The 21,989-nt window shown below is 44.0% G+C and overlaps 1 protein-coding gene and 1 long non-coding RNA gene across 6 annotated transcripts in view; one reads left to right on the forward strand and one right to left on the reverse strand.

The window, feature by feature from the left end:
* DST (dystonin) overlaps positions 1-21,989 on the forward strand; it is a 436,076-nt gene that overhangs the window by 45,276 nt on the left and 368,811 nt on the right. For 2 of the 5 annotated variants that reach the window (XM_039528295.1, XM_039528296.1), the window contains exon 4: positions 17,259-17,466. In XM_039528295.1, coding sequence (XP_039384229.1) covers positions 17,259-17,466 — 208 coding nt within the window. Of the gene's footprint in view, positions 1-17,258; positions 17,467-19,115; positions 19,985-21,989 lie in introns of those variants that run through there. The other 3 variants (XM_039528297.1, XM_039528298.1, XM_039528299.1) reach the window with 2 other exon arrangements.
* Positions 15,104-18,885, reverse strand: LOC120399989. Its single transcript, XR_005595446.1, has 3 exons — positions 18,245-18,885; positions 16,777-17,381; positions 15,104-16,516 (listed from the first exon to the last, which is right to left on the reverse strand). It is a non-coding gene; the product is annotated as an uncharacterized LOC120399989 (long non-coding RNA).

Here is a 21,989-nt window from a genome sequence, read left to right on the forward strand (position 1 = left end):
GTCATCTTCCCCGTCCGCATAATCCTCAGCCATGGCAGAGATTACAACCCCCACCTCAGAATCCACGGACAGGGGTGGGGTACTTGTGGCGCAGCCCCCTAAAATTGCATGCAGCTCAGTGTAGAAGCGGCATGTTTTTGGCCCTGCACCGGACCTTCCGTTTGCTTCTTTGGTTTTCTGGTAGGCTTGTCTGAGCTCCTTAACTTTCACTCTGCACTGCAGTGAGTCCCTGCTGTGGCCTTTATCCGTCATAGACCTTGAAATTCTTTCAAATACTTTTTCATTTAGTCTTTTGGAACGCAGTTCTGTTAGCACTGAATCCTCTCCCCATATAGCGATCAGATCCAGTACCTCCCGTGCAGTCCATGCTGGGGCTCTTTTTCGATTCTCAGGAGACTGCATTGTTACCTGTGCAGATGAGCTGTGCATGGTCACCTGTGCTGATGAGCTCTCCACGCTGGGGAAGCTGGAAATGAATTTCAAAAGTTCGCGGGGCTTTTCCTGTTTATCTGGCCAGTGCATCAGAGTTCAGAATGCTGTCCAGAGCGGTCACAGTGGTGCACTGTGGGATACCGCCCAGAGGCCAATACCATCGATTTGCGGCCACACTAACATATTCCGATATGTTAATCCCGATATTAGCGCTACTCCTCTCGTCGGGGAGGAGTACAGAAACCGATTTAAAGAGCCATTAAAATCGATATAAGGGGCCTCTTAGTGTGGACGGGTGTGGCGTTAAATCGGTTTAACGCTCCTAAAACTGGTTTAAACGCGTAGTGTAGACCAGGCCAGAGAGAGAGAGAGAGAGAGAGAGAGTGTCTTTCTCTATTGTAGGCTTCATGTCCTCAAGTGCCCTTTTACTCTTTTGAATCCTTTCCTCTTTAAGACCATTTCCTGGGTGACTGACCTGATGCCATCTAGTAAAGATCCTGTTTCTTTATTAAGAGGCCTGTGGAACTCCTTGAGCTTGCTTAATGGTGTCTTTATGACAACAATTATAGAATCAAACTCCATGTTGTTGTGGTGGAATAAGATATGTGGAATGCCTAGTGTCATCTTCTGTTGCTATTAGAAAAGGAGACAGTAAATTCCCTCTACTGAAAGGTAATTTGCCCATATGGTTGGTGAGCCTAAGTGGACATGAAGGTAATTTAATGTTCATGACTTTTAATTTTAGTATATTTTCCTTCTGTCTTTCTGCTTGTTGCTTTATTGAATAAAATGGAAAAATCTGTAGACAGATCCATATGGCCTGATCCTATAGCCACTTTGTGTCTGAATGTCTGTTATAATGATCCAGACGCACATATGGAAGAAAAATAGATGAATATTCATCTAACATGATTGGGTATCAATATGTGACGTTTTGCTACTCAGTGTTTTTACTATGCTTTTTTGAGAATAAGACCATTGGTTTTAAATTGCCCTTGTTTGTAGCCCTCGTTTGCTTGCCCATTTTGGCACTGTAATTATTCCTGACACCAGGCATTCCCATGTGGTTCACAAGGTCTGCTTATACACATTTGCTGTTTTGTACTTTGCATCCCCATATCACAACCAGGATTCATGTGGTAAATATTTAACACCAGGAACACTCAGTCCTTCTTGGTCTCATCTTATATTTATTAAGCTACTTTAGCAGACATTCCACTTCAGTATGTCTCAGTTTGAGATCTCAATTAAAATAAAATGGGCAAAAGTAACTTATTTAACGCTAACTGACTCACTAGTCTCCAAACAGCAGGAGTCTTATGAAAATATACTAATTTCCTAAAATTATTATTCAAATATTAACTTTTTTATTTCACAATTCCTTTTATCTGTTTCTGTTTTCTTTCTTTATTTCTATTCATATTTATCTATTGCCCTTAAAGAACTTGACAAAATAAAGGCAAAATAAAATATGTGGTAGTGATTCCCAGTTAGTTCAATATTACTGAAATATAAATAATACAGGGTTAGATTAAAGTTTTAGCTTCAGCCCAGAGTGAAGAACAGTGTATAGCTGTGCTTTCAGCTGATAACCAACAGCCTCACCCTGCATGAAGGGTCCCTGTTCAGAAGGAGGCTGTGAAGGTGCAAAATGCATACAGCACCTGCTCCATAATGAGCCTTTAGTTAGCCAGCACAACCCCAGAAGCAGTGACACTCCTAAAGGATGGGGTGCTTGATGGTTGCATTGATTCAATACAGTCCCTGGACAGCTTCAGTCAGCCCGAATTAAAAGCTGCTCTTCCCTAACAGAATCCCCATTGGAACAGCAGTGCATAACCCACCTGCTTTCTGGAAGGCTAATCATTGTGAGGTGCAGTTTCTCTCGCTAACATCTGGGGCTGCCAGACCTCAGTTTCTCTTTGGCTGGCTAAGTGGATTTTGATGCTTTGGACCTCCCTTCTAGAGGAAAAAAAGAGCCCAGATGAAGGAAAATCCAAATGAAACAAGTTCTGCTGCCTTCAGGGGCTAGCTCCATTGGCTTGTCCTCCTTCAGCAAATAGTTTTTTGGACCTCAGAGCAGAGGTTTCTGCACCACCTGCCTATGGGCATTATGAGGCATCCAATCTACAAGCCGCAGCCCTGGACCCTAAATCTTGGGGTCTGTCCTAAACGCAAGATCACCTTGCTGTGTAGTTTCCTAGAGCTACTTTCAACAGTGCCCCTCTGTGGTTAGGCCTTTTATCTGACCTTTCCCAAGCAGTCCTCTGCGAGGCCTTCCCCAGGCTCTATCTCCTTCTTCCTCCCTCTGGGGAACCTTTCCCCAACCCCTGGTTACAGGAAAATTCCTTACAGCCCTCTCCCTTACTGAAAACAGGCTTCCTTTTATATGTCCCAGCAGACCTGGCTCTCAGTCAGTTGTTCTTAGTCACATGCTTTCAGAGAAAAACTCAGGCACAGCTCAGAGCTGAGAATTGAAACCTTAAATGCTTATTAGCCCTGGGACAATCCCACATGGGAAGCAGCTGCCCAGAATTTGTGTGTGCAGTTTGCATCCATCTGTGGTAGTGCAGGTGTATGGACCCACTGAGATCAACCATACGCTTCTAATGCCGGCAAAACTCCCATTAGATTTGCCTGTTCATGGACTACAGAATTGGATGTGTAAGGTGTTAGATATATAACGAGAGCTACGCTAATTAAGTATTTCACCACTGTTCAACAGTAGACACCACAAATACGTTTTCAATCTAATGAAATATACTTAGCACATATATTCCAAGTGCTGTACAAACATTAACAAAAATACTATAATCCTTACAACAAACCTGATATTATAAATGAGAAATAAGGACTATGAGGCAGAGAAATTAAGAGTGAAATCAGGATGATAAAAACTGATGATTTAAAAAAATTGGATTTTTTTAATTTAAATTGGGAATTTTGTAATTTAAATTGGATTTTTAAAAATTTAAATATTTAAAATTAAATGTTAAGTTGCAACCTATGTTAAGGTCTAAGCTTTTTAAAATCTATTAAAATCAATTATATTCATGTTGGGATTCACTCTGAAACCTCTTTCCACTTGGCTTCCCAAAAACTCAGTTCAACTCCACGTTTTGTCACACAGATATTTTTATTTGGCATAAAGCAAAGCTATGCTGTGTTGCTCGGTCTCAAGTGTAGGAGGTGGGTATAGAGCATACCACACATCCAAAGTTACACAGAAAACCTCTTCCTTTATATACATGTACACATCACACTGCATTGACTATACTTTGCATCACATGTTTTGGGATTGGCTTGGTTACTCTGTAGAAACCAATCCCTGTACAGCATGCTCTGTCCATGCATTCATGCATGATCTGACCTCTACCTTATCTTACATTTAGGCTTGTTTATTAATACCAGGATGTTCCTGCTGATCTTAGCTAGGTATCCTGACTCCAGCATAATGCTTGTTATGGCAACTTAACCTTTCCAATGATGCCCACTAAGAAATGAAGCAAATTACTTATGTCAAGCCAGGACTGCAATTAAATGCAAAAATAATATTAAGCAGTACATGTTTGCTGTCAGGTTTTGAAGAAAGACAACCCACTGAGCTGGTGGAAATCACTGGCTAAGAACTTAGAACCACAGTTTTTTGAAGTACTGAACCAGTTTTTGACAGCAGGTGTAGAGAAAATATTTTAACCATTTCCGTCTATCCATCTGGTTCAATTCAATTACTTGTTCATTAAAAACATAAGAATGGTCATACTAAGGTCAGGCCAATGGTCTGTCTAGCCCAGTATTTTGTCTTCTGACAATGGCTAGTGCCAGATGCTTCAGAAGGAATTAATAGAACGGGGCAGTTATCGAGTGTTCAATCCATCCCCTGTCATCCAATTCCAGCTTCTGGCAGTCAGAAGTTTAGGGACACCCAGAGCATGTGGTTGCATCCCTGACCATCTTGACTAGTAGCCACTGATGGACTTATCCTCTATGAACTTATCTATTTTTTTTAACCCAGTTATTCTTTTGGCTCTGTAGGAATGTGTGGCCATCCCTTCCTGTTAGTCTTGGAGAGAGGCCATGCCCCCTCAATCTCGGATCTCTACCAAGGCAAGAGTTATTGGGGCAATTAACAGTCTCTAAGGCCCGGGTTGTGTAGGCAGGGTCAGGTGACAAGCAGTCCAGGGCCATGGTCTCAGGTGGGGCAGGGCAGAAAGTCTAATGACCTCAGGCCCTCAGGCAGGGCGGGGCACCCAACAATCAAGGGGGCTCAGGCCCTCAGGCAGGGTGGAGTGAAAAACAGTCTAGGGGATCTGGCCCTCAGGAAGGGGGGAACACAACACAGTCTAGGGGCTTAGGCCCTCAGGCAGGGCGGAGTACAAAACACATGTCCTGACATTCTGGCTCTTGCGGACAGCAGACAAACACAGGCCTCTTGGCCTAGAGTGAGGAGGCTGCCATCCCAGGGGTGGGATTGGCAGCAGAGGAGTAGGGGAACCTGGGCCCATCCTACGCCACTGGAACCCAGCCCAGGGCCCTAACAGTGGCAGAGGGTTCAGCCACTGGATCAGTGGAGATTCAGCCAAATCATGCAGATTGGATTCAGGCAATGACACAACCAGAAGTGTTGTGTACAACCAGTAGACCAGTAGTGTCCCAGGGCTACTTCCAACATTCCCCTTAAGGTGTATCTGTGGCTCGGGGTCGTCCTCCATCTCCCTGGGGTATACTGCTAATGGCAGTCCTAGCAGCTCCTGGGTGTCCCTGGTGGCAGACAGCTCTGGCAGTTTTTCCAGGACCTCGGCGCTGTAGCAGTCTCTCTCTGGCTTGAGACACAGCAGTGGACGAGAGCTGTCCATCACCTCCAGCAGATCCAGCCCAACTGAGCTTCAGGCCCTACCTTTTATATTTCCTGTCCCTACCCCTCTGCTTCCGGTGGGGTGGGCAGGGGTTCCTCCCCATCAGTCTCAGAGGGTGGCCATGCCCCCTCAACGCATCCCCTGGCAATGATTTCCACAGGCTGACTGTGCATTGTGTGAAGAAGTACTTTCTTATGTTAATTTTAGGGCTGTGAAATTATTAAAAAAATAATTGTGATTAATCATGAGATAAAAAAATAGTTGCGATTAATTGCAGTTTTAATCACACTGTTAAACAGTGTGATTAAGTGGATGTATTCTATGTTTTTAAATACACTGATTTCAATTACAACACAGAATACAAAGTGTACAGTGCTCACTTTATACTACTATTTTTGATTACAAGTATTTGCACTGTAAATAAGAAACAAAAGTAGTATTTTTCAATTCACCTCATACAAGTACTGTAGTGCAATCTTTATTGTGAAAATGTGTAATTATTTTTTTTACATAACTACATTCAAAAATAAAACAATGTAAAACTTTAGAGCCTACAGGTCCACTCAGTCCTACTTCTTGTTCAGCCAATCGCTAAGACAAATAAGTTTGTTTACATTTACGGGAGATAATGCTGCCCACTTCTTATTTACAATGTCACCTGAAAGTGAGAACAGGCGTTCACATGGCACTGCTGTAGCCGGCGTTGCAAGGTATTTACGTGCCACATATGCTAAACATTTGTATGCCCCTTCATGCTTCGACCACCATTCCAGAGGACATGTTTCCATGCTGATGACAGGTTCTGCTCGATAACGATCCAAAGCAGTGCAGACTGACGCACACTCATTTTCATCAACAGCCACCAATGGAAGGTTCATTTTCTTTTTTGGTGGTTCGGGTTCTGTAGTTTCCGCATTGGAGTGTTGCTCTTTTAAGACTTCTGACATCATGTTCCACACCTCATCCCTTTCAGATTTTGGAAGGCACTTCAGATGCTTAAACCTTGGGTCAAGTGCTGTAGCTAGCTTTAGAAATCTCATATTGGTACCTTCTTTGTGTTTTGTCAGATCTGCAGTGAAAGTGTTCTTAAACTGAATAACATATTCTGGGTCGTCATCTGAGACTTCCATAACACTAAATATATGGCAGAATGCGGGTAAAACCACAGAGCAGGAGACATACAATTCTCCGCCAAGGAGTTCAGTCACAAACCTGCAGGGCTCAAGTAGTGTTTCTAGCTTTTGCAGTTTTTCAAAATCCTTACCTGTTGGCACTGATAGTTTCTGTTTTTGAAGAGCTAATGTGGCTGTGATAGCAGCTTTATTGCAAAGCAGGTGCTGAACCATACCCAATGTGGAGTTCCATCTTGTTGAAATATCTTGAACAAGAGGTTCTTGTTTCTGTCCCTTTGCAGCTGGTTGTATTCCTAGCTCTGTATTGTTAATTGGACTGTGTTTGAAATGGCCCACAAGTTTTCTACATTTTTCCAGTATGTTTTCAAAACCACCATCACTAAGCGCTACTGTAATGGATCGCTGCAGACTGTGAGCGATGCATGTCATGTGTTCAAAAGGCAAACGACTGTCTGCTGCTATCATATTATGTGCACTGTCAGTACTAATTGTTGTTACTTTTTCTTGAATATTCCATTCTTTTGCAACATCCAAGAAACACTCTGCACATGATTCAGCATCTCTCTCTTCAGTATGCATTACAGTTAAAGCAAATGACTGCAGTGTCCATGAAGCATCAATCAGGTGTGCCGTGACTCCAAGATAGTTGTGATTGCTCAAGGATGTCCAGTGATCACCAGTCAAAGCAACAGCTAGTGCATTTTTCAAAAGCTCCAACTTTGTAGTCTTCTCGTTGTTATACAGATCATGTATTTGTGATACAATGGTTCCTTCGGAGGGCAAGGTGTATAACTGATTGGAAGATGCAATTTGAATAACATCTTTTAGCCCTCTGTCATTTACAATGTTGAGTGGTCTGCAGTCCATAGCTATCCACTTTGCAATAGCATTGGTTAAGGCGTTGTACTTTGTTTGATCCATGGGCTTGTAACGATCCTGAAACTCTGCAAGCGTACTCTGTTGCGGTTGGATGGATTCATTTGCTGTTGGCGGGTTATCTGTAGCACAAGAACTGGAGGCAAAAGCATGTTTAGCACGTAAGTGGTACTGCAGACTTGAAGTACTTCGATGGTATTGGAACTCAGCCTGGCAATAGATACAGATAACTGTCCTTTTATCCAGAGAACCATCCGAAAATTTTTTAAAAATAAACCTTCCATTCAAAAGACCTGATCTTTTGCTGCTTTGCTCCATTAACTTTTTCTGATATTTAATCACTCCAGAGCACGAGAACACAGTAGAACTGTGTCAATGTCTGGAATAATTCAGTAAATTCTATATAATCAATATATATTTGTGTCCTGTTCAGAGGAGCCTTTGCTGTCAATATGGAAAGATTTTACCTCAGGATTTTAGCATTCAGTAGGGAAGTGAATTGTGCAGGAGGCTTTTTTTCCCTGCTGCTACTGGATTAGCCTTTATTATGTGTATATATACTATTTTGTATGTGTCTCTTTTAGAGGAGTCCTGGCTTCTTGAAGGGGTAAGATTTTTATCTGAGAAAGTCAGTGTTCTGGAGCTGGGAGGGGTGTGAGTTGTGCAGGAGAAGGGTGGATTCTTGATGCTGCTCCTGTTGGGTTGGGTTTCTTCTGAGCTCGTCAGGCTCGCCTCCTGTCCAAAGAGGAAGAGTTTCATCTTAGATATTTGCATTCATTGTTGGGTGGGACAGGGAGAGTGGACTGGGGGAGGGAAAGAGGATGGGGAGGAAGCAAGTAATCACTTGTGCAGGAGGAGGAGGAGAGAGGTGTCTTGCTGCTGCTTCTGGAAGGGTGGTTTCTGGTACTGGGATCATCAGGCTTGCCTGCTTTTACTGAACTAGGTAGACTCCCTTCAGCTGAGTGAGACCTTGTCTGGAAGGGAGGGTGGATTTTACCTCAGGGACTTGGCATGCACCAGGGGAGGAGAGGCCGGCGCAGGGAGGCTGAGCTCGCCAGGCCCCGGTTGTCTATGTGGTACCCCTCACTTCTCCCTCTCAGGAGTCCTGAGCAGCTGCCTCCAGCAGCAGGGCTGGCCTTAGGGAAAATGGCACCCTGGGTGTACTTGTATTTTGGTGCCCCTGACCCCCATGGGCATCCCCACCCCTCCATCGCCCCTGGCCTGCAGGGGCTACCCAACCCCCCTTCACCTCCAGGCCCTGCTGCCTCCCTCCAGTGCTTAATTTGTATTGAAAGAGGTGTCAGGGCTCAGTCCCAGCACAAATTAAGCACTGGCTGGGCAGCTGGTACTGGCCGGGCACTCAGCTCTGAAGACAATGCTGCTGCGAGCAGTAGCCCAAAAGTAAGGATGGCATGGTATATGATGTATTGCCACCATTACTTCTGCACTTCTGCTGTGGCTCGTGGTGCCTGGCACTCAGAACGCAGCTCAAGGTGGGCTATGTATCGTCACCCAGGGGCTGCATCTTGCTGGAGCCCATGGCAATCTCACAGCCCTCTGATCACTCCTGTCTCACGAGAGGCACCATTTCAAATTCAGGTTCGGCGTGAGAGAATGTGTGTGTGTTTTGGGGGAGAAATGTGTGTGTGTGTTGCGGGGGTGGGGGGGAATGTTAGGAGAACCCTGTCTCTTTAAGCAGAGCACTCAAGAGCCTAAACGCTTTTTCAGCCAGCAGCAGTTGGTGTCAGCAGCACTCACTCCTGAGCCAGCAGCAGCAGCAGACAGGCGCACCCTGTTCCTGGACCCCAGCTTAGCGGCAAGTGGGTACGTGGGTGGGGGGAGGGAGATACCCCGACATCAGCCCCCTCCACTTCCTGCCCCCACTCTACACAGCAGACAGGAGGCAGGCTCTTGGTCTGCAGCAACTTGGCCAGGGGTGGCTCCATGGGGAGTGGGGAGGAGGCAGGAGCAGCAATGGAGTTGGGTGGTGGGAGAAGGGGCACCTCTGCCCCAGAGGCAGCAGCATGTGGCCCCCCACAGCTAAGCCCAGCCCTGTCCAGCAGAGAGGTGATGGTGCAGGTGGCAGAGGGATGGTCTCCTCCCTTCCCCCTGAAAGGTATTTAACCGACTCTCTCAAATCACCCACTGACTAGAGGATAGGGTCATGATCGATTAGTGCAGCAGGAAGAGGGGGAGAGCGCTGGAGATGCCCGGGGATGGAGTCCTGTGGCAGTAGTTCTAAAGCGCCCTTTCCCTGCTTCGCGACATTGTGGCAGCTGGCTGTTGCCCTTACCCCTTCCCTCATAACAATGGATCATCGGGGGGGTGGGGTGGGGGGAGTGCATCTGGTCTGTATATTATGGAATTTCTTATGCCCGGCTGCCTCCTGCTGGCTGCCACAACCAGTGTCTCCCTCCCCACCGGGCCGTCGCCAAGTCCCATCATCAGAGATGTGCCAGTAACACTTGTTAAAAAAAAAAAAATGCATCAATTTGTTTTGAATTAATCGCATGAGTTAAGTGTGATTAATTGACAGCCCTAGTTAGTTTTAAACCTGCTGCCTACTAATTTCATTGGGTGACCCCTGGTTCTCATGTTATGCAAAGGGATAAATAACACTTCCATATTCACTTTTTCCACAGCATTCATAACTTTATAGATCTCTATCATATTCCCCCTTACTTGTCTCTTTTCTGAGATGAATGGTCCAAGTCTTTTTAATCTCTCCTCATATGGAAACTGTTCCATACTCCTAATCATTTTTGTTGCCTTTCTCTGTACCGTTTCCAATTTTAATAAATATTTTTTGAGCTGGGGCGACCAGAACTGAATGCAGTGTTAAAGGTGTGCGCATACTATAGATTTATATAGTGGCATTATGGTATTTTTGGTCTTATTATCTATCCCTCTTCTAGTGGTTCCTAACATTCTGTTAGCTTTTTGACTGCTGCTGCACATTGAGCAGATGTTTTCAGAGAACTATTAACGATGACTCCCAAGATCTCCTTCTTAAATGCAAACAGCTAATTTGAGGTTCTTTTTTCCAGTGTGCATTACTTTGTATTTATCAACATTAAATTTCATCTGCCATTTTCATAGACACGTAGGACTGGAAGGGACCTCAAGAGGCCTTCCAGTACAGTCCCCTGCACTCAAGGCAGGACTAAGTATTCTAGACCATCCCTGACAGCAGTGGCGAATTATCGCCTGGGCCAAGGGGGCCCGTGCCCAGGGTTCCCTGCCAATTTAGGGTGCCTGGAAAAGTCTCCCCCTCCTGCAGCACTGGGGCCGCGGCAGGGGCGCTGAGCTTCTCTAGTCTCAGGGCTGCAGCGGTGGGGGCTGGAAAGGAGTGAGTGCGGGAAGAAGCAGAAGGGGGGGGGCATAGGTGGAAGGGGCCCAACCACAGGCCCAAGGGATGGGATGGGGCCACGGTTCTGGTGCCAACACGCCCCTACTTGGTCCGGCCCAGGGTCCCAGGAGACCTTACTCCGTCTCTGCCTGATAGGTGTTTGTCTAACCTGCTCTTAAAAACCTCCAATGACGAAGATTCCACAACCTCCCTAGGTAATTTATTCCAGTGCTTAACAACCTGACAGTTAGGAAGTTTTTCCTAATGTCCAATCTAACACCCCCCGCCCCCCCTGCCACAATTAAACCCCACTGCTTGTTGTCCTATCCTCAGAGGTTAATCCCAACAATTTTTCTCCTTCCTCCTTCTAACAACCTTTTATGTACTTGGAAACAGTTACCATGTCCCCTCTGTCTTCTCTTCTGCAGACTAAACAAACCCATTTTTTTTCAATCTTTCCTCATAGGTCATGTTTTCTAGACCTTTAATAATTTTTTGTTTCTCTCCTCTGAACTTTCTCCAGTTTGTCCACATCTTTCCTGAAATTTGGCACCCAGAACTGGACAAAATACTCCAGTTGAGTCCTTATCCGTATGGACTAGATCAGAAGAATTACTTCTTGTCTCTTGCTTGCAACACTCCTGCTAATACATCCCAAAATGATATTTGTTGTTTTTGCAATAATATTACACTGTTGACTCATATTTAGCTTGTGATCTATTGTGACCTCCTGATCCCTTTCCACAGAACTCCATCCTAAGCAGTCATTTCCCCTTTTGTGTGCAATTGATTGTTCCTTCCTAAGTGGAGTATTTTGCATATGTCCTTACTGAATTTCATCCTGTTTACTTCAGATCATTTTTCCAGTTTGTCCAGATCATTTTGAATTTTAATCCTATCCTCCAAAGCGCTTGAAACCCCTCCCTGCTTGGTATTGTCTGCAAACTTTATAAGTGTGCTCTGTATGCCATTATCTAAATCATTGATGAAGATATTGACTAGAACTGGATTTAGGACTAATCCCTACTTCATATGCTCTTCCAGCTTGACTGTGAACCACTGATAAGTACTCTCTGGGACCAGTTTTGCTGCCCAGTCACCTTATTTTGTGAGATCCCTTCGTAACTCTTCACAGGCAGTTTTGCAGTTAACTATCTTGAGTAATTTTTAGGGCTGACAAATGATTAATCACAATTTTAATTGCACTGTTAAACAATAATAGAATACCATTTATTTAAGTATTTTTGGATGTTTCCTACATTTTAAAATATATTGATTTAAATTACAACACAGAATTCTAAGTATACAGTGCTGACTTTATATTATTTTTTAATACAAATATTTGCACTGTAAAAAAGGTAAAAGAGTATGAAGTGAATTGAAAAATACAAGTACTATAGTCCAATCTCTTTATCATGACATTCTGTCTCTTGCAGACAGCAGACAAACGTATGCCTCTTGGCCTAGAGTGAGGAGGCTGTCACCCCAGGGGTGGGATTGGCAGCAGAGGAGTAGGTGAACCTGGGCCCACCCTACTCCACCAGGACCCAGCCCAAGGCCCTAACAGTGGCAGTGTTCTGCCACTGGGTCAGCAGGGATTTAGCCAAAACACGCTGACCTGGATTCAGGCAACAACAACCAGACGACAGTCTACTGTCCCAGGGCTACTTCCTACATTCCCCTTAAGGTGTACCTGTGGCTTTTTAAATTTTTTAAATCCTCTGTCTACAGTGTACAATGCTCACTTTATATTATTATTTTTGATTACAAATAACTGTAAAAAAGATAAAAGAAATAGTATTTCATCTTTTACAAGTACTGTAATGCAATCTCTTTATCGTGAAAGTGCAACTTACAAATGTAAAATTAATTTTTTTACATAACTGCACTCAAAAATAAAACAATGTAAAACTTTAGAGCCTACAAGTCCACTCAGTCCTACTTCATGTTCAGCCAGTTGTTAAGTGAGAACAGGCATTCACATGGCACTGAGATAGTCGGCGTTGCAAGGCATTTACATATGCCCCTTCATGCTTCGACCGCCATTCCAGAGGACATGCTTCCATGCTGATGAGGAGTTATGCTCGATAACAATCCAAAGCAGTGTGGACTGACGCATGTTCATTTTCATCATCTAGTCAGATGCCACCAACAGAAGCTTGATTTTCTTTTTTTGCGGTTTGGGTTCTGTAGTTTCCAAATCAGAGTGTTGCTCTTTTAAGACTTCTGACAGAATATTTCACACCTCATCCCTTTCAGATTTTGGAGTGTTGCACTTTCATGATAAAGAGATTGCACTACAGGACTTATATGAGGTGAACTGAAAAATACTCTTTCTTTTGTTTATCATTTTTACAGTGCAAATATTAGTAATAAAAATAATAATATAAAGTGAGCATTGTACACTTTGTATTCTGTGTTGTAATTGAAATCAATATATTTGAACACATAAAACCATCCAAAATGGTAAGTAAATGGTATTCTGTTATTGTTTAACAGTGTAATTAAAACTGTGATTAATTTTTTAAATCGAGTTAATTTGTTTTGAGTTAGTTGCTTGAGTTAACTGCAATTAAGTAACAGCCCTAGTAATTTTGTATCATCTGCACCCCTTTTCCAGATAATTTATGAATATGCTGAACAGCACTGATCACGGCCGCTACTCTGAGCACTGATCCCAATACAGATCCTTGAGGGACCTCACTATTTACCTCTCTCCATTATGAAAATTAACCATTTATTCCTACCCTTTGTTTCCTATCTTTTAACCAGTTACTGATCCATGAGAGGACCTTCCCTCTTATCCCATGACTCGTTACTTTCCTTAAGAGCCTTTAGTGTGGGACCTTGTCAGAGACTTTCTGAAAGTCCAGGTACACTGTATCAACTGGATGACACTTGTCCACATGGTTGTTAACCCCCTGAAGAATTGTAATAGATTGGTGAGGCATGATTTCCTTTGACAAAAGCCATGTTGACTCTTCCCCAACATATCATATTAATCTTTGTGTCTGATAATTCTGTTCTTTACTATAGTTTCAACCAATTTGCCTGGTACTGAAATTAGATTTACCAGCCTGTAATTGCCAGGATTCCATCTGGAGCCTTTTAAAAAAAAATTGTGTTACATTAGCTATCCTCCAGGCCTTGGATTTAAGCGATAGGTTAACTTCCTCTATTGGCACTTCAGTCTGGGACAGTTCCTCAGATTTGTCACCTAAAAAGAATGGCTCAGGTATGAAAATCTCCCTCACATCCTCTGCAGTGAAAACTGATGCAAAGAATTAATTTAGCTTCTCTGCAGTGGCCTTGTCTTCCTTGAATTATCCTTGAGGGTGCAGTGGGTACACTGATTGTTTAGGAGGCTTCCTGCTCCTGGTGTATTTTAAATAAACTGTTGCTGTTAGTTTTTTTTTGTCTTTTGCTAATTGCTTTTCAAATACTTTTTTGGCCTGGATAATTATGCTTTTACACTTGACTTGCCAGAGTTTATGCTCCTTTCTATTTTCCTCTGTATGATTTGACTTCCAATTTTTAAAGGATGCCTTTTTGCCTCTCACTGCCTCTTTTACTCTTTTATTTAGTTATGGTGGCATTTTAAAAAATCTTCTTACTGTTTTTTTTATTTGAGGTATACATTTATGCCTCTATTATGGTATTTTCAAATAGTTTCTGTGCAGTTTGCAGGCTTTTCACTCTTGTACTGTTCCCTTTAATTTCTGTTTAACTAGCTTCCCCATTTTTGTGTAGTTCCCCTTTCATAATTAAGAAACCAATTGGAAGTTGAGAAAGCGGGAAAGCTTGTTTTCCTCTTCCAATCTATGAGAGGATGAGATACACTAGTTCTAAAATCTTGAAGCACATGGTTACCAGAAACAATCTTTTCAATTCACTAACTACAGATAATATTCCCTTTGGTTAATAACTCAGTTTTAAATGTAAATCATACTTAGAGAAAAAAAGTTTATATATCCATCACATGTAAGTTAATTTAATTTAAATTTTTAAATTTCTGTTTTTGTGCACTTTAACTAAATTTGAATTTCTAGCCAAATAAAACTTGACAAAAATTACAGATAATATATTGTCATCTGGGACACAAAAAATTAATCATTCACCATTTTGTAACATCATCAAAATGTAAAAATTAAGCATCTGAATAAATGTAAATAAATGATTCCTTAAATACATGTTTATCCTCCTGGTTATTAAAAAAAGTACCACATTTAGTGTATATGTTATATTTAGTTGCAAATGGACATGTTTTAGTGGTTAGCAACCAATGAGAATCAACTTTTCTGTTGCAATATAACTAAAAAGTACAAATGTACAATATGATTAAAATCAAAAACCAAAATCAAGATTTTTCTGCTTTCTGATTTAAATCCTTATTAAAATTGGTGATTTAAGTCAATCCAGCCTGGGGTCAATCCTCAAGAGGCTGAAACTGGTGCAGGGCCAATGTGTGTAGCGGGAGATGGGATATGTGGACTCCATGAAGGCTGGACATGGCTAGTTGGGAACCATGGAGCTGAGGCCCTTGAGGACTTCTTTTCACGTTAGTTGCAGAAAAGTCTTTGAAGCTAAGGTCAGGCCAGGAGAAACTGAACTCATGTCTACACAAAATTATTGATCAAACCTCTGTCTACCAGGAATTATTGACTAAACTTCCCTACCCCTGCAAGGGGTGCACTTAAACTGTAGGGGTAGGGTACCTGCACCTCTATTCTGTGGCCTTGTGGGAAGAATTCCATTTTCCATGAGTACTACAGGATTTCCCCTGCACCAACACCAGTTAGAGAATCATAGCTCTGATTAGATCTCCGCAGCTTTCTGACTCCCAGCACTGTACTCAATCCCCTACGCTGTCTTTACATCATGTTTTGGTGAACAATGCAAGAATTTAGTGAGAGAATTGTTCAAAATTGTTTTGGATTCAATATTTTTTCTGTACTTTAACACATGGACCTGAACAATGATAGAAAAGGGAACTAGAGTACACTTGAAAATGATCACCCACTAATGTTTGTTCACCCTTTATTTAGAGGATTATTTAACTGTGTATGATTGCAATTTAGGCTGTAGCATAACATTTTCATTGCATTATTCAATCAATTATGCTTCTGGGTTGTGCAGTTTTCATTAAAAAAAAAAACTAAAATGCCAATCTAAATAATAATATATCTTGTCAACCAATGCATGATTACAGTGAAAACCATAAAAAACATTTCAGAAGTGAAAGAAAAATTATCACCAATAATAATTGAGCCACAATGAATTATGTTTTAATTCAATAGGGGCACATCTCAAGCCCTTCTAGAGGAGGCTGGCAGCCAAAAAAACAAGTTGAAAATATTAGCAGGCATTTATATCTTCAGTTTCCTGATCCAAGAAACCGTGGAGTCTAGAAGGGCTTAAGATGGACTCTACAAAACAAAGAATACTAATATATAACAAACCAGACTGAGAATAACATGCCACGAAAAATGAATGCCACTAATATCATACCCTGGGTTGGAGCCAGATTACACAGCGCAAGGACTATTGTACATCTCCATCTTGAATCAGCAAATATAGACATTGTTTTCCAATCAGGTGCACTGGCAAAGTCCCAAACATCCTTAAGTAGGAAATGCAGAGAAACAAATAGGAAGACACACGATCCTGCATCAGCTCCCACTTGTGTGCGAGGGTCGATCCTGAAGATTTGTTCACCAAATATAGACTAAAGTGCCACCATTTAAGCATCTCATTTTCCCACTTCCTCTAGCAGGCTAGGGAATCCAGAAATGGCACCGCCGGTTCATGGCCCTGCACTGCATCATTTTTATTCCCGGCAGTGATCCGGTTCTGGGCAGCTGCTGACTGCTCTGTTTATTAGAAAAAGATAAACAGGCATAAAGGATATAAACCGAGATCAAACATTTGTTTACTGAAGCTGTCTCGGCAGAGAGAGGCTGAAAACCGCCATTTGTGCACCCAGTGACTCGAAAAGAGGCTGTGCGAAGAAACACACTTCCTCTCTCCTTCCCTCCTAGTCAATGCACTTTCTCTGGGAATTGGCTACTCTGGTTAGAAAGCTAGGGCTAGAAAAGGGAGTCCCGCAAGAACGCGCGTACAGGAGACTTACCAGGGTGTGGTTTCGGAAACCTACTTGCAGTAACAAAGGCTCAGCATCCTGCGTTTGTTGGTGGGGTTTTTTTTAGACAGAGTTACATTAATGATTTAATCAGCAGCCTGGTGATGGTAAATCTTTCCCTTGGCCTGGCGGGGGAGCCAAATGCTATCAGTTTGTAACCGGGAGGTTTTTGTTGCTGCTGGGTTTATTGTTGGGCTAGTCCGAGATCATTTGTGAGCTGGTTGCCTGACCGCAGGCCACACTTCTTCCGCATAAATCCTCCTAAATGCATTGTCACTAAATCAGGATATTTGGGGGGTACCATCTGTGGAGTTACACACACATACTCATATAAATATACAACGATGGTGAGCGACCTATTTTTTTTCAGTGTTTTTATTTCTCGGTGGGGTGCTTGTAAAACAGTCTAGGCGGACTGTGGCGATCACACTATGTATTGTATATTCATACAGTCTCTGTGTATCTCTGTGTAGAGCTCTGGAAACGCCTCCTACCGATGCTCCATGTCTTCCTCTGCGGATTTCTCCGATGAAGACGATTTCAGCCAGAAATCTGGCTCCGGGTCTCCGGCACCGGGGGACACACTGCCCTGGAACCTGCCGAAACATGAGAGATCCAAGCGGAAAATTCAAGGCGGCTCTGTGCTGGACCCAGCCGAGAGAGCAGTGCTTAGGATAGCCGGTAAGACCAGGGTCTAGTCAGCCAGACAGTGAGACCCACCAACCCGCATGTGCCCACACCATGGGTTTGCATGAGATAGATCATGGCAAAGATGTATGGGGAGGGGGGAGGCTTGTTCATTGGCTTTGTAATATAGCCTGTAAAAATCCTGCAGGAGTGGTGGTGGAGTGGTGACTAAGCTATTTGGCCATGTTTTCCGGTTGGGTGAAGTAATGCTTGTGGGAAAGGAAAAAAAAAGATGAAATATGTGCAGGTGCGCCCATTAAACTTTCATGTGAAAACGCATTAGCAGTGAGAAGCTCATTCGCAATAACTCTGATTTCACATTGTGTATGCATCTTGGTCGGTGTACACAGAGGCACACTTAATTGTCTTTTGTGTCTTAATGGGAGAGAGGCCACATTAAATTCAGAGAGAGGCTGGGATCATCCAGCTGGGCTCTGAATATCCTTTTAGGCGGTGTGTGTGGCAACAGTGTCTGTGTAGAACAGCTCTTTGTCCATGTAGGCACATTGGGGGCCGTGCCGCTTAGGAGCCCCTCGATTGGATATTGTAGGAAAGGCACTAGTGTGTTCTGATATGTGGATGGTCACTTACGCTGGCAATGAATGGCATTGAAACGGGACAGATGCCTTGTTCTCCCCAGCTGAAAATTGACAACACCGTGTGAATTAATTCTGGGCAAAGGCAGTGGTCATCTGTATTACCCACAGAGATTGGTTTTGTGTGTATGTATCATCCCTTCCCTCTTCGGGGTTTATTTCAAAGATGTTTTCACCTAATGGGGCGACTGTGAGGATGCAGTGGCTCGGACCCTGGGTGGGGATGGTTGGTATAGCAGCCAAAGGTCTTTCCTCCTCATCCCGCTGCGTATTCGCTGCCCTTAGCCGGTGTAGTGTGAAAAACTGCTCTGTCTTAATGTGTCCCGGCACAATGCACAGCCAGGGGGTCTCCAGACCCTGTGTCTGACGGGGAGGTGGCCCTGCTGCTGGTAGCGGGGTGATGGGCGGGGCAGCCGGGAATCGGGCAGGCAGACAGACAGACAGACAGACAGACATCCGCGTGGGTCTCATAGGAGTGCTCGGAAATTCAAGCGACTGCGCCCAGCACGGCGGCTGCCCCCCAGGCCATGGTGGCAGAGCAGCGAGGGGCCGGGGGAGGGAGGCAAGCAGCGGGTAGGGCCGGACTCAGGGCTCTGAGTGGCTGGCGAGGCAGGGATGGTTTCGGCACCACGCAGCTGCCCAGCCCGGCTGTACATTTCTTCCAGGCTTGGGGGGCGGCGGCGGCCTGGAGCCCGGGTCTTGCGCTCCCTAGGGCCCGGGAAAGCCGCGTGCGCGGAGGGGGGCCAGGCAGCCCGGGGCGGGGCAGAAGGGCCCGGCCCAGGCGAACCGGCGCGAGGATCCGGGGCCTGGGGAGTGAGGGGCCGGCCGGCCGGCCGCGCAGGCGCAGTTGGCGCTCACTGACACGGCGGCGCATGTGAGCGGCGGGGACACCTGCTGCAGCCGCAGCCGCGAGCGCCCGGCCCCGCAGGCCCGGCGTCCCCCGGGCCGCAGTAGCGAGAGGGCGGGTGGGGGACATGGCGGCAGCTGCTGCTACAGAGCATCCCTAACGCGGGCGGGCGGCCCCGGCCCGCGGATCCCCCCTCCCCGGCGCTGCGGGCGGTACCAGCCCCTCGCCCCCGGCGTGGCACGTCGCTGGGGGGCTCTGGCCGGACCGGGCGGAGGTGGCAGCTTGCTGGCCTCAGGCTGTCTGGGCTGGGGCGGAGGCGGAAAGCGGCTTCCCGAGGGTTTGTGCAGAGACCAAGACAATGGGCAGGTCCTGGCCAGAGCAGGCTGCGCAGAGGGAGGAACCCCAGGCAGCTGGCGAGTTCCTAGCAGCAGCCTAGCGAGCTCTGGAGCGAAAAGCCGGGCCAGGGCCGCCGAGCCAAGCACAACATCACAACCACACAACCCGAGCCAGACAGGGAGCCGGGCGCCGGGGGAGGGAAGGGCTCCCGCTGCAGCATGGATTCAGGCGAAACCCTCAGTGCACTTGCACAAGTGGGGCCTGCAGCAGCATCGGGCCCTAAGTGATCACCCAGGAGTGATTTAACTGTCAAGAGGGGAGAAATGAAGAAGGAGCCGGAGGTCACCTCCATGGCCGGGCTGTGGCGCCCATGCTGTCCTGGAGCTGCTGCAGCCCTGGCTGCCTTCCTGCTCTCAGGCCGTTAGCCGAGCGCAGAGATTTGCTGCTAATGAAATCCGAGAGGAAGCCCTTGCTATTGGAGCCACACACATGCTCACACACTGCTCGGGAGGGGGGCATGGGCGTTTCCTCGGCCAGCTTGCACAGCACCCCTCCTCCCTCCCTCTAGCCTTTTTTTGCAGTTCCCAAGGCTTCGTGCTGTCTGCAGCCTTGGAGTGAACTGGTCAGTGTTACCCTCCAGCCATGGCTGGTTACCTTTCCCCTGGTGCTTACCACTATGCCGAAGAACAGGAGTACCTACAGGCTTACGAAGATGTCCTGGAGAGATACAAAGGTACAGTAGATTAGCGCTGCAGCATGGGGTTTACCAGGTACATGCTAATAGTGTAGGGCTTACATTAAATAGCGCTGGTGGTTGCAAGTAAACAAGGGTCGGAATCAGATCCTCTGGATATCTGCTATTCCAGTCTGCTACCAACAAGAGTTTGAAATGGAAGGTTCTGAAACGTCCTTAGACAAGATCCGTTGCCTCCTGGAGAGGGTCATTTCTTATGGAGCAGTCTGTTGATTTCTTTCACTAAAGCGCTTAAGTGACACTGTTCTTTTCTTGCTGGGTGTGAGGACACCACTGACATTTCAATGAGATTATTCTAAGACTCTACTTGTCTGGGATGAGAACTAGTAAATAAAACTGTATTCTATGGTCCTAATAAATCCAGTGAAATATGTGTTATCTTTATTGCAAAGACTGCTTTAAGCAATAAAACGCACCACACCATTTTTTGAAAGATCATTTTGTGCTTAAAGCTCTAATATATGTTGTTCTTTTCTACAATTATGTTAGAACGACTGCTTCGTGCAACATTATGAAGCTTTTTCATTTAGTACAGGAAGAAAGACCGTTCTAATGTACATAAGATATATACAATTTATTTTATTCTATTAGAAATGTTAATTGTATTATTTCCTTATCCTTGATGGTATGGAAGAGGTACACAGGACACACAATTCATTATTTTATAGTTCACTGCATTGTTAATATTAAACCTTAAAAACTAGGTCAAAGTAGTGTTTAAGATCTGATCTCAATTAACAAGAGAGGGAATTAAACAGATTGAATCTTCATCCTGAATATATAGCCCCTGTGTGCACTTTGCAGCATATTTGGTATTTGCTGTTTGGAATCCTTTTGCAATACCTTGGTCCAAGATGAGCTAGGTGATTTCAGTTTTATATCAGAAAGTCTTGATTTTTTTATTTTAAGATACAACTTTTTGGAAATTCATTGTTGGGTAAGGGTTTTAGCTACTGAATTCCCACTGACTTTAATGGGAATGGCATAGTGAAATCAGTTTTATTTGAAGATGTCTGAGTTAATTTTATTCCATCCTCATTGTTAATTTCATTTTTGTTTTTAATTTTGCCATTATCTTAAAATGAGATTTATCAGGTCTGAGTGTACTTTATACCTGTTTCACTTGTAGTGTATTATTAACTCTATTGACAAATGACTCCTTTTGTGTCAATGTATCTAGGGAGCATGTGCACTTTCTGTAATAAAATTCATTAGAACATTTGTGTTTATTAGATCCTATAAAAAAGGAAATGGTTGGTCCACTCTATTTTTCATCATCAAAAGTGATTTATACACATTTGACTAATCTTTTCCAAATGTTGATTTTTAAAGCAAGCAGGTTGTATTCAGATTATCAGATCAAAAGTGTTGAAAAACCTAAAGTGTATATATTTTTTGCTGCTGTGATTTAAAATTTATCTGAATAGATTTAAATTAAAAAAAAAAAAGGCAAATTTGTTCCCAGAAACAGATCTATAGGTTTCAGTCTAGTTTATATAGTCACTTGATATACCCAGGAAAATTCATAATGGATATATTATTTTAGGGTTTGATGCTACCGACCTATGTCCCCTGATTTCAATGGGAGTTTTGCCTGAGTAAGAGCTACAAGGTTGGGTCCTTATCTGTGGTAGGACTAGTGGATGCTGATATAGTAGACTCCTATGGCTAATTAACATATTTATTTTTTTAGTATATTCTATAATTGTTGAAGTTTGTTACCTTATCTGTGGGGAGGAGGATTGGTCACATTCATATTGTATTTTAAAATATGGCAGACTCCTTAAAATGTTTCAGTAAGCATCCAGTTTCTTTTGCTTTCATTTTTTGGTGGTGTACATTGCTCATCAGTATACTCTACTTGACAGCTTGTTACATTCAATCACTGCGAAAAAAGGTAAAGATTTTAGCTTGTTTTAATGATGAAGCATTGAAAAACTGGAAAATACATTATTTTCCAACGTGTTTTCATGCCGGTTATGAT

The sequence above is a fragment of the Mauremys reevesii genome, linkage group 3 (genome assembly GCF_016161935.1).
Source record: "Mauremys reevesii isolate NIE-2019 linkage group 3, ASM1616193v1, whole genome shotgun sequence".
Taxonomy (NCBI): Eukaryota; Metazoa; Chordata; order Testudines; family Geoemydidae; genus Mauremys; species Mauremys reevesii.